Source organism: Rhinolophus sinicus, chromosome 18 (assembly GCF_057876585.1).
Source record: "Rhinolophus sinicus isolate RSI-liver-muscle chromosome 18, RSI-T2T, whole genome shotgun sequence".
Lineage (NCBI taxonomy): Eukaryota > Metazoa > Chordata > Mammalia > Chiroptera > Rhinolophidae > Rhinolophus > Rhinolophus sinicus.
In genome coordinates, this window is record NC_142518.1 from 116,604,721 (window position 1) to 116,621,361 (window position 16,641).

Genomic DNA, 16,641 nt, shown 5'->3' on the forward strand with positions numbered 1-16,641 from the left:
AATTCCAGTGGTGTTTTTCACAGAAATAGAACAACAACAACAACGAAATCTCAAAATTTGTATGGAACCACAAAAGATCCTGAATAGTCAAAGTAATTCTGAGAAAAAAGAACAAAGCCAGAGGTATAACACACTCCCTGACTTCAATCTATACTACAAAGCTACAGTAATCAAAACAGCATGATATTGGCAGACACACAGACCAATGCAACAGAATTGAGAGCTCAGAAATAAACCCACATATATGGGCAACTAATTTTTGACAAAAGAGCCAAAACATACAATGGAGAAAGGAAAATCTCTTCAATAAATGGTGTTGGCAATACTGGAAAGCACATACGAAAGAATGCAACTATACTGCTATCTCTGATGCCATACACAAAAATTAACTCAAAATGGATTAATGACTTGAATGTAAGACCTGAAACAATAAACTGCATAGAAGAAAGCACAGGCACTAAACTTACAGACCTTGGTCTCAGAAAGGATTTTATGAATTTGACCCCAAAGGCCAGGGAAAAGCAAAAATAAATGTATGGGACTATATCAAACTAAAACACATCTGCACAGCAAAAGAAACCATCAACAAAACAGAGAGGCAACCACCGAATGGGGAAGATATCTGCAAACAACACCTCTGATAAGGGGCTAATATCCAAAATACATAAAGAACTCATACAACTCAACAACAAACAATCTGTTCAAAAAGTGGGCAGAGGACCAGAACAGACACTTTTCTAAGAAGACATACAGATAAACAACAGATAGATTAAAAAATGCCCAACATCACTAGCTACAAGAAAAATGCAAATCAAAACCACAATGAGATACCACCTCACACCTGTTAGAATGGCTATCATCAACAAGACAAGTAATAACAAGTGTTGGAGAGGCTGTGGAGAAAAAGGAACCCTCATACACTGTTGGTGGGGATACAGATTGGTGCAGCCGCTATGGAAGGCAGTGTAGAGGTTCTCAAAAAGTTAGTAATAGAATTATCATATGATTCAGCAATCCCTCGTCTGAAAAATGTGAAAATACTTATTCCTAAAGATATATGTACCCCTATGCTCACTGCAGCATTAGTTATAGTGGCCAAGACATGGAAACAACATAAGCATCCTCTGATGGATGATTGGATAAAGATGATGTGGTACATGTATATGCAATGGAATATTACTCAGCCATAAAAAAGATAAAATATTGCCATTTGTGATAACATGGATAGATATGGAGAGTATCATGGTAAGTGAAACAAGTTAAATGGAAAAAGATTAAGAACCATATGACTTTACTCATATGTGGGATATAAAATAAGCAACAAATGAACAAACAAAACAAAGAAAAAAACTCATAGATACAGATAATATAATGGTGGTTACCAGAAGGGCAGGGGGTAGAGGAGATTGAAGAGGGTACAGGGGGCCAAATATATGGTGATGGAAGGAGACTAGACTGGGTGGTGAGCACACAATAGAGTATACAGGTGTCATATTATAAAGTTGCACACCTGTAATTTATATAATGTTATTAATCAATGTTATCCCAATAAATTTAATAAAAACAAGAAAAAAAGAAATTTAAAGAGGGATGTTATAGCATTATCAAGTGAAGCATCAGACTTTAAAAATAGAATTTGCTTATTAATTTCTTGCTTTTCTGATTATAAAAGTATAACCTACTCCTTATAGAATCTTTTGAAAACATATAATAGTATAAAGAGAGCAAGAGAGCAAAAAAAAATCACCCAGAATAATCACTGTTAATATCTTTCACATGTTTCCTATCAGTTTTTTCTATGCATATTTGTCTATAGTTGAGATCATGTTTGGTATAAAATTTGGTTAGGATACTATAGCATAAGTGTTTCTCCATGTTATAAAAAGTCCATTTCAACATAACATTCTCTCATATGGCTGTGATGAAGTTTACCATTTACCGATTGTTGGAAATCAAGGTTGCCTTTAATTGTGTGCTATTACAAGCAGAGTTTTGATAAACATCTCTTGCTAAAATTATAAATTCCTCAAGGTCAGGAATTGTGTTTTCACCAGTACTTGGCACATAGCAGGGCACAGAGTGGAGTCTTAAATGTTTTGAGCTAACAGAATAATTCTTTATTTTCATTTTGAGTTACTGTCTAAAAATTACTGTATTTTGCCAAGTGTAATGTACACATTTTGCCCAAATTTGTCAGGGAAAAATAAGGATGCACATTCTACATGGGTAGTATTAATTCCGTATCTATATAAATGTTTTTAATTCTTTTATTTATGCTTACGAGTTAAAAGTGTAACTCTAGAAATCAATAACGATATCCATATGCAAAATAATACCCTGGAATACGATCATTGGTTTTGTGGAACTTATGACGAAATTGCAACGAGGAAGAGTTCTTGGCCTTCTATGATATGTAAATATCATAAATTTGTTACAGGTACACAAAATTTCTTGTACCTTACATCTGTTCTTGTGTTTTGCAATTATTTATCACATAAAATTTCTTGTACCATAATATGTGAAAAATAAATGCTAAAATTCCTTTATAACACAAAAAACAAGTACCTTAATATAAACAAATAAAAATTTGAATTAAAAAATTAAAATGATGAGGGTAAACAGGGTCAAAACTATGGTGATGGAAGGAGAACTGACTCTGGGTGGTGAACATACAATGCGATATGTAGATAATGTATTACAGAATTGTACACTTGAAACCTATGTAACTTTACTAATCATTGTCACCCCAATAAACTTTAATTTAAAAAAATTAAAACAAGAGATTTTTTTCCCCTGAAAGTTTGGGTCAAAAACGTTGGTGTACATTATACACAGCAAAATATGGTAATTCCCTGAATTAGAATCACTGGGTCAAAGGTTATGAACCATTTTTAAGACATAATGCTAAATTGCTTTTCATGGAAGTTATACCAATATAACTATCACCAGCAGTGTATGACAGTACCTTCTCTAATGCAAAGTATTATCTTATGAAGTTTTCCTAATTTGATAGTAAAAAATGATGTGTCTGTTGCATTCATTTGCTAACATTCTTTCAAGTATTCATTAGTTATTTGTAGTTCCTCAATTATGAGGCAGAACTGACTTCATCTTTAGGATAGTGGGCACATTTTGAAGGCTTCCCTAGAGAAATGATGTATAAGCTGAGACCTAAAGAGTAAGCAGAAGCTGGCTTGGTACAAAATACCTATTAATTACGAGGGGGGAATAGTAAATTGCAGTGGAGAAATGCAGCAGACACCACATTGATGGAGCCATCCAAGTTAACATGAACAATAATGGGACAATCTGTATCATGTACCTCCTGATGGTGAGGACACAGCATCATCTCTGTGGTATTCTTGCCAAAAATGCACAAATTGAATCAAATCATGAGGAAATATCACACAAAATTAAATTGACGGACTGTACTCTTAAAAAAGACCAAGGGCATAAAAGGCAAGTAAAGTCTGAAGATCAAAGAAGCCTAAGAGACATTAAAACTAAATATAACACGTTGTCCTGGGTTGAATCCTGGATCACAAGGGGATTTTTTTTTTCCATCATAAATGACATTATTGGGACAATTAAAGAAATTTGGATGGGGTCTATGGATTGCGTGGTGGTATGACGCCAGTGTTCATTTCCTGATTTTGATGATTGTACCATGGTTATGGGAGAGTCTTTGAGGAAATTCACACTGAAGTATTTAGGAGACATGGGGTATCACATCTGCAATTTACCCTCCCCTAGTTCAGGAAAAATAACTTGTGTGTATGTATGCATATAAACAGGAAGATAGAGCAAAATTAACAAGTGGGGAGCTTGGATGAAGGGTATATGGGAATTCTTTGCACAAAGCTTGCAACTTTTCTCTAAGTCTAAAATTATTTGAAAATAAAAAGTAAAGTTTTAGTCGTTACAATTTTTTAAGTCAAATTATTCAAGAGTACTGATAATATCCAGAATTAGTGAGGATTTGAGGAAAATGGAATATCTGGCACATAATGGCATATATCCATCATATACGGAGGGGGGAAATGAAAGAGGTGGAAATTATTTTGGAGGGCCACTTTAAAGTGTATATCCCTTAACACAATGGTTGTATTTTTAGGAATCTATCCTACAAAAATATTTGTGCAAGTTCACCATGATATACGTACAAGGATTCTCACTAAAGCATTATTTGAAATAGTGAAAAATGGAGGCAATTCTATCAATTGGGGAATTATTAAATACTGTCAGCAACTAAAAAGAATGGATTAGGTTATCAGTATAAAATGATATGAAAGGAAGTTTGGCTATGTTGTTCAGTGAAATATGTGATTGTTGAGTTTAGAAAATCACGTCACACAGAAGAATAGTAAGGTTTATATTTTTTAAATTGAACTCAGTATCTGTACCACTTTGATAATTAAAAATACATTAAAAGAAAAAATTTACCCAGGGGATAAATATTTTGTAGGTGTAAAGTTCCATATATATTTACTAATTCAATGACATTAATTATACTGTATAGATTAAATTTTCTGTGATCTTATTTTTGGTTTATTTCATCTGTCATAGCCCGGCAAAGTTTTTTGTTAAACTAACCCCTTGTGACTGCTTCTATTTTGACTTGTATTTCTAACACATTTTGCTCTGTTACTAATTGAAACTGCATTCCAGCCACTTTCTCATTTTAGGCTGTGCCTTTTAAAATTCTATCTTGACCTTCTTTGTCTTCTTTGTTCCATGTAATACTTTTTGCTTTGGATTCTACTTCATTTCATATTCACAGTTGGTCAGATTTTGCCCATCCTTCTATTTTTAATTTTTCTGTATCAATTTGTTATATTAGAGCTCTTATAGACAGTATAGATTGGATTTCCTTTTTTTCTTTTCTTTTTTTTAAAAATCAATCTGTGTCTTTGTCTTTTGGTAGGAGAAACAAATTAAGTCATGTATATTTACTGTTATAATGGATATGTTTGATCCTATTCTTGCTATCCTATTTTATGCCTTCTTGCTGTTTCCAAAGATAAGAGCTGGAGTTAAGGCAGGGGCAGTGGGAAAGAAAAGATGGCGCCAAGTGGAAAGGTAAGAATGATGATAACGGCATGGGGGTGCAGGAGAGTGTGGGTTGTGGAGGACTGAGAAATGGTTTCCTGATATGAAGCTTTGTCAAATGGTGTATAGAAGGAGCAAAAGCCTCCCTTTGTTTGTTTTTGTAATGGTAGAGATGGTTAAGTTTAGTTTAAGACATGTTCTCTGAAGTCCTTGTGGACTGTGTAAGTAGAGAAATGCTACAAATCTGGAGTGAACTAGAGTGAAGTCTTCGCCTACATGTTTACAGTTCTATGGGAGAATAAGAATTTCGCCTGTGGGTTAAAAGAACAAGTAATTTGGTGATGGTCTACAGTCACGTGACACCTTTATCTATGGGTAAGGTGTATCAGACTTCCTTACCCCATCCCTGGGACAAACAAGCAAGGAAAATTACCTTTGCCATTCCGACTGAACTGGCATTCAATTCTGAGATCCCTTGGTTGGTCTTGTCTCCACGTTCCCATATACCGAAGTCCTGGCATAAAATAACCCACACACCATTAGCAAGTCATCACTGCCAAATGCTTACCACATGCACAACCCTTGAGAAAGGCACACAGAGCTAGTTTGTCCTACGTATGTGCATTCACAATGCTTACTAAGGAGATGCCAATGAGTTGGAATGCCACCATATTTTCCCAATAGCTTTAAATTCTAGTGGGGCCTCCAAGAAGTTGGAGGCCTCCTGGACACTTGGTCAGTCCATCTAGGGAAGTACTTCTCAAAGTTTTTCATTGAAGAAGGTACACAGGTGGTCTAAGAAATGGAGCCTAAACCACACCCCAGTATTTTACCTTAAACATCCATTCTAATTGTACTCTATAGTGGCATTGACAATGCACCATGCAGTAACCTATGCACTTTGCACTATTATCTTCCTTAATCATTACAGTTTATAGAGGACAAAACTGAGGTGCAAAGAGAGGTTAAGTGACTCACCCAAGGATGCACAGCTCATAAGTGACAGAACTAGCATTAGAGTCCAAGTCCTCTCACTCCAAAGCCTACATTCTTAACCGTAGTTCTATATGGCTTCTTGATAAAATTTAAAATTACTTTTAATAAACTTTTTCTTTTGAAATAACTTTAGAATTCCAGAGAAGGTGCAAAATTAGTATAGTGAGTTCCCATATACCTTTCACTCAGCTTCCCATAATTTTAACACTTGACATAACCATAGTCCAACTGCCAAAGCTAAGAAATTAACATCAGTATGATAGCAGTAACCAAATTACGGACTTTATTAGGATTTCACCAGTTTTTCCACTAATAGTCTTTATATTCTGGGACCCAACCCAAAATACCATGCTGCATTTGTCATGCTTCCTTAGTCTCTTCCAATCAGTTACAGTTCCTCCAGTCTTGCCTTCAGGGTTATTCCGTTCTCTTATCACGATTTTTCCATTTGTAATTAATAAATATCTTGCCAGAAGTCTTACAGAATGCTTCACTACAAGGGGCAGCATTAAGCGAAGGAATGGGTTGCCCAGTATTTTAAAGTCACTGTATGTTTAAAATATATTACCAAATGAGTACTCACAGCAGTTTTATATGCAGCTTCAATGTAAAACACAAGGTTCTGTATGAAATTGACTTCATCTAGGCTGTGGATGATATGAAGGCCTGAGGAAAAAGAGAATAAAGACATAGTCCTGCTCAATGATCCCCACAGGCTTTCCCGGCAGCCACAGTGACGGATCCACTACAAATCAGTCGTAGGCTAGTCTTCAGCAAAGTGACATAGCAGCACATTTTAACATGGAAGAATTTGAACCATTGTTTGTGGGTTTTAGTAGAAAGTCTCAGACTCCTAATTCTATAGGTAACAATTTATAATGTTTAAATGTACAAACATAGGCATCTGAAAAAAGACAAATATTTCAAAAGCGAGTTGGAGGGAGTCTAAATACTAAGCAAGAAGTAGAAAAAGATGATGATTTTAAGGAGAACTTAAAAGCATGTTTTGGGAGTACAAATGATAATTATTCTAAATGTAAGCTATACGAAGATCGTTACAGCATACAAATGGAGTGTTTTTCATGAATTCCACACTTAATTTTTACAGCATCCCTAAGAGGCGGGTACCTGTTTTCTCCATGAAGCTTAGAGAGGTTATTTGCCTAAGGTCATGAAACTAATAGTGGAACCAGGGCTCAATTGACTACCAACTTCTGTTTCACTTCAGAGACTGAATTCCTGAACAGGATGCCATACTGTTTCCCAGTGTGCACAGTATAATCCATTTTTGTTTAAAAACTAAGTACCCACTCCTCTCCCCTCCCTCCATCCCTCAATTGAGAGAAATACCAACAGGTATACAGTGAAAGTCTTCCACCCGGAATCACACCATTCCCACGCTGCCAAATCCCTTTTCTAGAGGAAATAAGCCTCACTAGTTTCCTCTATTTTTTTCAGAGCTATATTATGCATATATAAAATTACACAAAGACTAGTACCATAGTATGCTGCACCTTGCTTTTTCATACATAATTTGGAGACAATTTTAAATATACGTGGCTCATTTTTTTTAATGGCTACACAGCTTTCCACTGAATGGCTGCTCAGATAACCAGTTCACTAGTGAAAGACATTTAGGACACATCTAATGTTTTATCACCACAATCCATGCTGCAATGAATGTGTGTGTGTGTGTGTGTGTGTTTATGTGTGTGTCTTTGCACATGCACCAGTATATCAAGGTAAATTCTTAGAACTATAACTGCTGAGTCACAGATTTATTAATATGTTTTTCCTATGAACTGTTCAATTTCTACTGAATCACTGGTCTTTCTGCTAGTGATACATTCATGAATCTTAAGAAGTTAGCCTTTTGGCCATCATATCTGTTGCAAGTACTTTTCCTAACTTGTTTGAGTCTTGAATTGAATTACAGTCTATTTTTCTTCTCAAAAAATTTATTAAAAAGTTTTATCCCATGAATGTTTCTGGGACTTTTATATTTTCTTTCTTTTCCTTTTTTTTACATTTAAAACTTTGATCTATTGGCAGATACTTTAAACCACAGAACTGTACCTTTAGAACTAAAAAGGATCATATAATCTGTATAATCAGATTGTAAACTCGTCCTGATCCGTGGCTGTCAGAATAGCAGTAATGACGTTAACCTCTTGGATAGAGAAGAACAAAGATAGACAGAAATATTGCACATTAGCCTCATCTTGTCAGCTCTGTGTGCCAAAGCGCTTGAACAAAGACTGAGAGAAGCCAGGTGTGAATCTCTCTTAAACTTGTACCACAGTTAACTAAATCACTATACCATATAATGCCACCCATTTCTACCATGTGTCCCTTTGCTCATGATATTGTTTAAACAGCCTCCTTCATATCTTGAAGCCCTGTTCTTTCAAGGCCCAGCTCAGACTCTATCTCCTCCATGATACTGTCATGATTCCCCTCTTCTGTGCTTCATAGAATTTTAATTTTCCTGTGCTTATGATCTCATCTGTTACTCTGTACTATAGATACATCTGTACCTCAGTGGAAGGTAGGAACCATATCTTATTTATATCTGCAGTCCCTAAAAGTATCTCATAGTATTGTGAATGGTATTAAACAATACAGAACAGTAGATGTTGGACAATTATTTACTGAGCGATCTTAAACCACTGTGTTAACCACAGGAGAAAAAGCTGTCTCTTGAAGCAAGACCACAACATGCAGGACCTCGGGATCCTGTCCCTCCTGTGGAGCCAAGACACCACTTGTGGAACAGAGGGTATGCAGGTGAGTGCACAGAGGTGTAATGAGATAGGGCTGGGGAAAGCCCAACATGGCTTACATTATGTTATATAAGACCCGTATTATATTATATTATATATTATATTATACCGGGTCTTATATTAATTTTTGCTCCAAAAGATGCATTAGAGCTGATTGCCCGGCTACATCTTATTTTCGGGGAAACATGGTAAACCAATTCCAATTTATTAATTTTTTCTTTAGTTGAAGCCTTAACCCCCAATGGGACTGTATTTGGACAGGGGGCCTTTAAGGAGGCAAATAAGTTTAAATGAGGTCATAAGGGTGGGGCCCTAATACAGTAGGGACCGGTATCCTTATAAGGAGCCATCGGGGATGCACACAGACAGAGAGAGGGCCATGTAAAATTATAGCAGAGAATGTGGCTGTTTGCAAGATGAGAGGGCTCACCAGAAACCAGCCCTACTGACATCTGGATCTTGGACTTCCAGCTTCCAGAACCATGAGAAAATAAATTTCTGTTGTTGAAGTCACCCGTTCTGTGGTATTCTATTATGGCAGCCCTCGCAGATTAATAGTGTTTTAGAGTTTTCCCCTTACATTTAGGTCTATGATTCATTTTTTAGTTAATTTTTGTCTATGGTATGTGGAAGAAGTCCAATTTCATTCTTTTGCATATGGATATCCAGTTTTCCCAGCACCGTTTGTTGATAAGACCATTCTTTCTCCATTGAATTATCTTGACACCCTTGTCAAAAATCAACTGACCACAACTTGATGGTTTATTTCTGGGCTCTAAGTTCTACGGTGCTACTATACAAGGTCTGACAATTAAGTTCGTGAACTTGTCACAATGAGGTTGCTAACACTTTTTTTGATATCAGAGGGATTATTCACTATGAATTTGTACCAACTGGACAAACAGTGAACCAAGTTTACTATTTGCAAGTGCTTAAAAGGCTGAGTGAAAAAGTGAGATGACCTGAACTTTTCACCAACAATTCATGGCTCTTACATCACGACAATGCACCAGCTCACACAGCACTGTCTGTGAGGGAGTTTTTAGCCAGTAAACAAATGACTGTATTGGAACACCCTCCCTACTCACCTGATCTGGCCCCCAATGACTTCTTTCTTTACCCAAAGAGAAAGGAAATATTGAAAGGAAGACATTTGATGATATTCAGGGCATCAAGGGTAATACGATGACAGCTCTGATGGCCATTCCAGAAAAAGAGTTCCAAAATGGCTTTGAAGGGTGGACTAGGCACTGGTCTCAGTGCATAGCTTCCCAAGGGGAGTACTTCGAAGGTGACCGTACTGATATTCAGCAATGAGGTATGTAGCACTTTTTCTAGGATGAGCTCACGAACTTACTTGTCAGAGCTAATATATGCCTATCTTTACGACAGCACCAGAATGTTTTGATTACTATAGCTCTGTAATAAGTTTTGAAACGAAAAAGTGAGTCTTCCAATTTTGTTGTTCTTTTTCAAAATTGTTTTAGCCATTCCAGGTTCCTTGAATTACCATATGCCTTTTAGGATCAGCTTGTCAATTTCTGCAAAGACAGCTGGGATTCTGATAAGAATTTTGTTGAATCAACAGATCAATTTGGGGAACATTGCCATTAACAATAAGTCTTCCAATCCATGAACATAGGATAGGTTTCCATTTATTTGGATCTTTAATTTTTTCAATATTTTATAGCTTTCAAAGTACAAGTTTTACACTACTTTTGTCCAATTTATTCTTCAGTGTATCATTTTGACACTGTTGTAATAGAAATTATTTTAATTTCATTTTTGAATTGTTCACTTCTAGTGTGTAGAAATACAATTGATTTTTGCATATTGATATTACCCAGCTACCTTCCTGAACTTGTATATTTAAGTGGATTCCTTAGGATTTCTATATCTAACACCTTATCATCTACAAATGGAGACAGTTAAACTTCTTCCTTTATCTGATGTCTTTAATTTCTTTTTATTGCCTATTTGCCCTAGCCAAAACTGCTAGTAGAATTCTAAATACAAGTGGCAAGAGTTGACATCCTTGTCTGGTTCTGATCTTAGGGGAGAAAGCAAATATTGTTTCACTATTATGATATTAATCGTGGGTTTTGTAGATGCTCTTTATCAGGTTGAGAAAGTTTCCTTCCATTTCTTATTTGTTGAGTATTTTTATCATAAAAAGGTGTTGGATTTATCAAATGCTTTTGCTGTGTCCAGAGAGATGACTGTATGGATTTGTCCTTTTTTGCATTGACATGATGTATTACAGTAACTGAGTTTCAAATGTTTAAACAACTTTGTATTGCTGGGATAAATATTACTTGGTTGTAGTGTATAATCCTTTTTACATATTACTGGATTCAGTTTGCTAGTATTTTGTTGAGAATTTAAAAATATATATTCGTAAGAGTTATTGGTCTGTAATTTTCTTGTGATGCTTTTGTCTGGTTTTTGGTGTGAGAATAATATTGGACTCATAGAATGAGTTTGCAAATGTTTCTTCCTCTTCTATTTTTTGGAAGTGTTTATAAAGAACTATTAGTTATTCTTTAAATATTGGTAAAATTTATCAGTGAAACTATCTAGGCCTGGGATTTTCTTTGTGGGCAGTTTTTGTATTACTAATTCTTTTCATTATGATAGATGTATTCAGATTTCCTTTGCTTCTTGAGTCAGATTCAGTAGTTTGTGTCTTTGTAGGAATTAGTCTATTTCACTAAAATTATCAAAATTGTTGGTAAACATTTGTTCATAGTATTAATTCTTCAGATTTCTGTAAGGTTCTAGTGATGTCTCATCTTTTACTCCTGATTGTAGTAATTTGAGTCCTCTCTCTTTTTCTCTTGGTCAATCTAGCTAACGGTTTGTTAGTTTTGTTGATCTTTTCAAAGAACGGAGTTTTGGTTTTGTTGATGTTCTCTATTGTTTTTCCTTTTTGTTTCACTAATTTCTGCTCTAATGTTTATGATTTCATTCTTTCTGCATGTTTTGGGTTTAGTTTGCTCTTTTTTTTCCAGTGCCTTAAGATGAAAGGTTAAATGAATGATTTGAGGTCTTTCTTTTTATACAAACTCCCCTCTAAGCACCGCTTTCCCTGCTTCCCATAAGTTTTGGTATGTTGTATATTCCTTTTCCTTCAGCTCAAAGTTTTTCTAATTTCCCTTGTGATTATTCTTCTTTGGCCCACTGGTTGTTTAGGTGTGTGCTGTTCAATTTCCGCATATTTGTGAGTTTCCCTAATTTCTTTGTTACTGATTTCAAATTTCATGCCATTTTGGTCATAGAAGATACTTTGTGTGATTTGAATACTTTTAAATTTATTGAGGCTTCTTTTGTGGCCTGTCACATAGTATATCCTACAGAATCTTCCAAGTGTACTTGGGAAGAATATGTATTCTGTTGTTGTTGGATGAAGTGTTCTACAAATGTGTGTTAGATCTAGTTGCTTTTAAGTTTTCTATTTCCTTGTTGATTTTCTGCCTAGTTCTTCTATACATTATTGACAGTGGGGTATTGAAGTTTCCAACTATTGTTAAATTGTCTATTTCTGTCTTCAATTCTGCCAGGTTTTCCTTCACATGTTTTCGGGGCTCTGTTGTTAAATGCTTATATGTTTATAATTGTTATACCTTCCCAATGGATTGATCCTTTTACCATTCTAAAATGTCCTTCTTTAACTCTTATAAGCCTCTTCAGCATATTTCAGCTCAAAATGAAAAACCACAGGGATATTTAATCCCTTTGTGCTCTGTAGAAAAAACAGTCCAGAGTTTGTATTAAAAGAATATTAGAAATGGAGTTATAGCTGCTGTTCTACTTAAATAAATAAAATCTAAAAATATGTTTATTCAGGGAGAAACCACCCCTCCAAAAGAAGGCAGTGTGTGGGCAGCCATAATACAACTGTAAGAACAGGTTATTCAGCCCCTTAGCTGTGTGTTCTAGAGAAAAAAAAGGGAGACTTCATCACCGAAAACATATTTAAGCAAGAAATGGACAAGAAGAGTTTTCTGCGCTTATTCTCACCCTGAATGCCTTTAGTACCAAGCAGCTCTGTAACCAGATAGGAAGATAAAGAGACTGAAATGTCAAAAATATACTATTGTGAGAAGTGCTTTTACTTACCTCAGGAAGATCTGGCAATGGTCCTGTTTAATTTACAAACTGAATGTAATGAGATTCATTGTCTTCCCCAATTTAGGAGAAATAAAAGGGTATTATGTTGGTTCTTACACTTTCCTTTTTCAGGTAAAGCATCTAAAGGTAATAACAAAACCATCCGAAAAGGGTGTATTATTCAATAATAAAAAACAAACATTTGAATTCTGATTCCTAAGTTAATTCCTCTAATATAATTTAGATGCCTATAGACAGACGCCTTGTTTATATCGATAAAGAGTAGTATAAAACAGGTGATTCAATTTATGTTAATAGTAACTATAGACTTGACAGTGCATAGTATGAGAACAAGCAATAAACCAAGTCCTCTTTCCCATCTCACACTATCTGAAAATTAATAATAGATAAAAATACCTATCTAAAGAAAACCTATCCCAGATTTCCTGGTTCTCAATTTAAAAAAAATTAATTAGTACCCCCGAGTTGTTTCTCAATGTAAAAGAATGCCGACTAGATCTCAAAAAACTGTTTCTCTATATAAAATTTACAAACTATTCTGTTTCCAATGTGCACCTTTGAGCAATGTAAAGAGCTATGTTGCTTTCTGGCCTTTGGAGATGTGTGCTAGCGCAAGTGCCCCACACAGCTGTGACTCCCAGTACTTCTGTGTTTGTACTCACCTGAGGCAGTCATTTGTGCTAAGAAGAGCAGGTACACAGAGGTAGCATCCATCTGCAGGTGTCCCCACTGGTCATCACCGACTACAGTGGCACAGGTTTTGGTGTTGTACTTGGCATGGAGGCTATCCTTGGTACTCTGACTATACTTGAAGGATTCTACTTTATCCACCTGAAGAAAACAAAAACAGTAAAAGAAGGCTATGCAGAAAAATCAACCCGTGTGCCATGGCATTCGGTCTTCAGGCAATCGTGAATATTTAAAATGCATTGCTAAGTCTTTTCTCTATACTAATACAACTAGGAAAGCTGCTGTTGCTATTTTGTAATTGTAGCAATTTAATGAGAGAATCATACCAGTCAAAACCAGCTATTTCCTATTCATTACCTCTCTTTTAGTCTTTAGTTTTTGTTTTTGTCACACACTGTAGATACAAACTGAGATGCAGAGTAGCTAAGTGAGAACAGCTTAGTAAGAGATAATTGAGTTGTGAAAAAGATATATCTGTTCATGAAACAGAGGTAGAACACTTAAGGGAAATCTGAACAAGAGGATATATTTTGAAGGAGTACTGAAAAGAGCTGGGGAGAGATACACAGAGTTACAGAGAAAAGATATAAAGTCAGAAAGGAGACATGGTGCAAGGAATAACTGAAAGACTCAGTTCCTGACACTTGGACCTGATATATGATAGTCACTATGATACCTTTAAATATGGCTCATGAAATTAGTGACTTTAAATCTGTTTGGTAAGGTACAAAATGCAAATATCTAAAACTTAAAAAAAAGTAGCAAAGAAGGGGGAAAAAATGATGGTCACGAGATAGCCCCATAGAGAGAGCAGTGGTAAAGGAGTTCAGAAGTCTAGAATTGATTTCTTTTTGCTTTAGATTTGTTGTATGTGTGTGAATGGGTGCTTTATTAATCTGTGCCTGAGTTTCTTTTTCTAATAAAATGTAATATTGGTTTCAAGAAAATCTGTTCAGGTTCAAGGTGTATAACTTGTGTAAAGATCTTCTAGGATAAAGGGAAAACACTCTTTTTACTAAAACTGTTTTGAATGGAAAATATCATAAACAAACCTAAAAGATAAATCACAGACTGCTAAAAATTATTTGCAGTATATGTGACAAAGAATTAATATCTATAATGTACAGGAACTCTTCAAATAGGCAAGAAAGATATAGCTCCAAAGAAAAATAGTGAAAGGACCTAACAGACAGAGGAAATGCAAAATTAACAGAAGAGGAAATGCAAAATTTTAATCTACACATGAAAGAATGCTCAACTTCACTCAAGATCAGGAATATCCAAATTAATGCAATGAGATGTAAGGCCTTGGCCCCTTATCTCCAATCACAAAATCTGAAACACTTCCAAAGGTTTTTTCCTCCAAAGTTTTGCATGAAAATTCATTTGATGGCAACACTTGATTCAAATTGACACAGGGCTATTTGTATTTTTTATTTATTTTATTAGTGTGAAAATGCATTTGGAAGAGTTTTTGACAATAGAGTGCTGTTGTGGACCTGCTGAGGGCATAACATACTATGTGGTATATACATTGTACTACCTCCGAAAGTCTGAACAATTCTGAATTCTGAAATTGAGCTGATCCCAAGGGGTTCAGATGAGGGTTTATAGACCTGTATCATCTTTTACTCAATATGCATAATTGCATGTACAGTAATGAGGAAGTATATTAAAAAATCATTTGTAGTGGGATCAAAAAAACTGAAAGGAAGCATTCCAGTGGTAACTGGGTGGCAAAATCACGTTTGACATTTCCCCCCTTGATTCTACAATTTTCTAAAATCAGTGTGTTTTATTTGTGAAACTGAAAACAATATAGAAGCTATGAACATTCCCTAAGGGGTAGAGATACGATTCCAACGCTCTTTTATTAAAGAAGGAACTGTTAGCAACACCATACCTGTCTGATCATGCAGTGCAGCAGTCCTCTCATTAGCTTGACTACACTCTGCAGAAATAAATGGAAACAAGACCGTTATAAACATCCCCAGATGCAGAACACTTACTCAGCAACTGCACTTGGTACATGACCTTTTGAGAACAAGTAACCCTATCCTGGGTTCCTATTTACATGGCATTTACACAGAAGAGTAGATTGCAGCTAAAAGTGGAATCAAAAGCGCACTTGGTGACTCCTTCAAGTTAAAAAAATTCAACTTCTAACAGGTTTATATAAAACTAAGCCAACCATCCTATTAGAGGACACTCTACCTGGAGAAAATGGGCAGGTCAGTTCAAAAATCATAAAACTATGAGGATATTCTAAAATACATCTTATGGTCTAGAAAAGCCAACATCACTTTTATTTTTTCTAAACTTGCCAAGGCTTATGTTCAAGAGTCCACAGCAATATTTATCTGGACACTTTCCCTAAAGAATACATGATCTTCAATTCAGAAGAAGTATAAAGGGGAATTGTTACTACAACTCAATCTTTTTTTCATGAAAAAAAAAAAAAAGCCAGAAACTTCTAAGTCTTAAGACATCATGATTTCTCTTACTAGGGCTTGGCAATTTCTAAAGCATTTTTCGAATTATAGCACTCCAAAATTCTGATTACCAAGCATATACTATACTAGTTGGTGTAATAAATAATAATTAAATGTAATTATAATACAGTATAGTAATACTATACTATACTATATTATACTAGTTATACTACATGACAGTAGAAGGGCCCATCAACAACTTCTCCATTTCTCTGAGCTTTCTGTTTCACAGTCGAGAAGATATACAACCAGGTTATTCCAGGGAATGCTGGCTCAGAGGTGGCTTCAGGACACCTCTGAAAACTTATCTACTTGGGAGCCGCATCATTGTTTTTCCTTCAATGCATTCAAGTGGGACCACAAGCAATAGGCATGATAAGGATAAGTACCTATTAAATTGTGTTCCAACTCTTTATAAAGGATTTTATTGAGAGAAAAATAAAAAGTGTTTCCTTGGGAGAGTAACCTTTTCAAAGTAATTTCTGTCTATAAATGGTCTC

General features: G+C 35.4%; 1 protein-coding gene across 2 annotated transcripts in view; it reads right to left on the bottom strand.

Annotated features, from left to right (window-relative positions):
• PHKA1 (phosphorylase kinase regulatory subunit alpha 1) overlaps nucleotides 1-16,641 on the bottom strand; it is a 72,246-nt gene that overhangs the window by 49,023 nt on the left and 6,582 nt on the right. For both annotated transcript variants that reach the window (XM_019747970.3, XM_019747972.3), the window contains exons 3-6: nucleotides 15,553-15,600; nucleotides 13,622-13,790; nucleotides 6,629-6,711; nucleotides 5,483-5,563 (exon numbers count right to left, since the gene is read on the bottom strand). In XM_019747970.3, coding sequence (XP_019603529.1) covers nucleotides 5,483-5,563; nucleotides 6,629-6,711; nucleotides 13,622-13,790; nucleotides 15,553-15,600 — 381 coding nt within the window. The remainder of the gene's footprint in view (nucleotides 1-5,482; nucleotides 5,564-6,628; nucleotides 6,712-13,621; nucleotides 13,791-15,552; nucleotides 15,601-16,641) is intronic.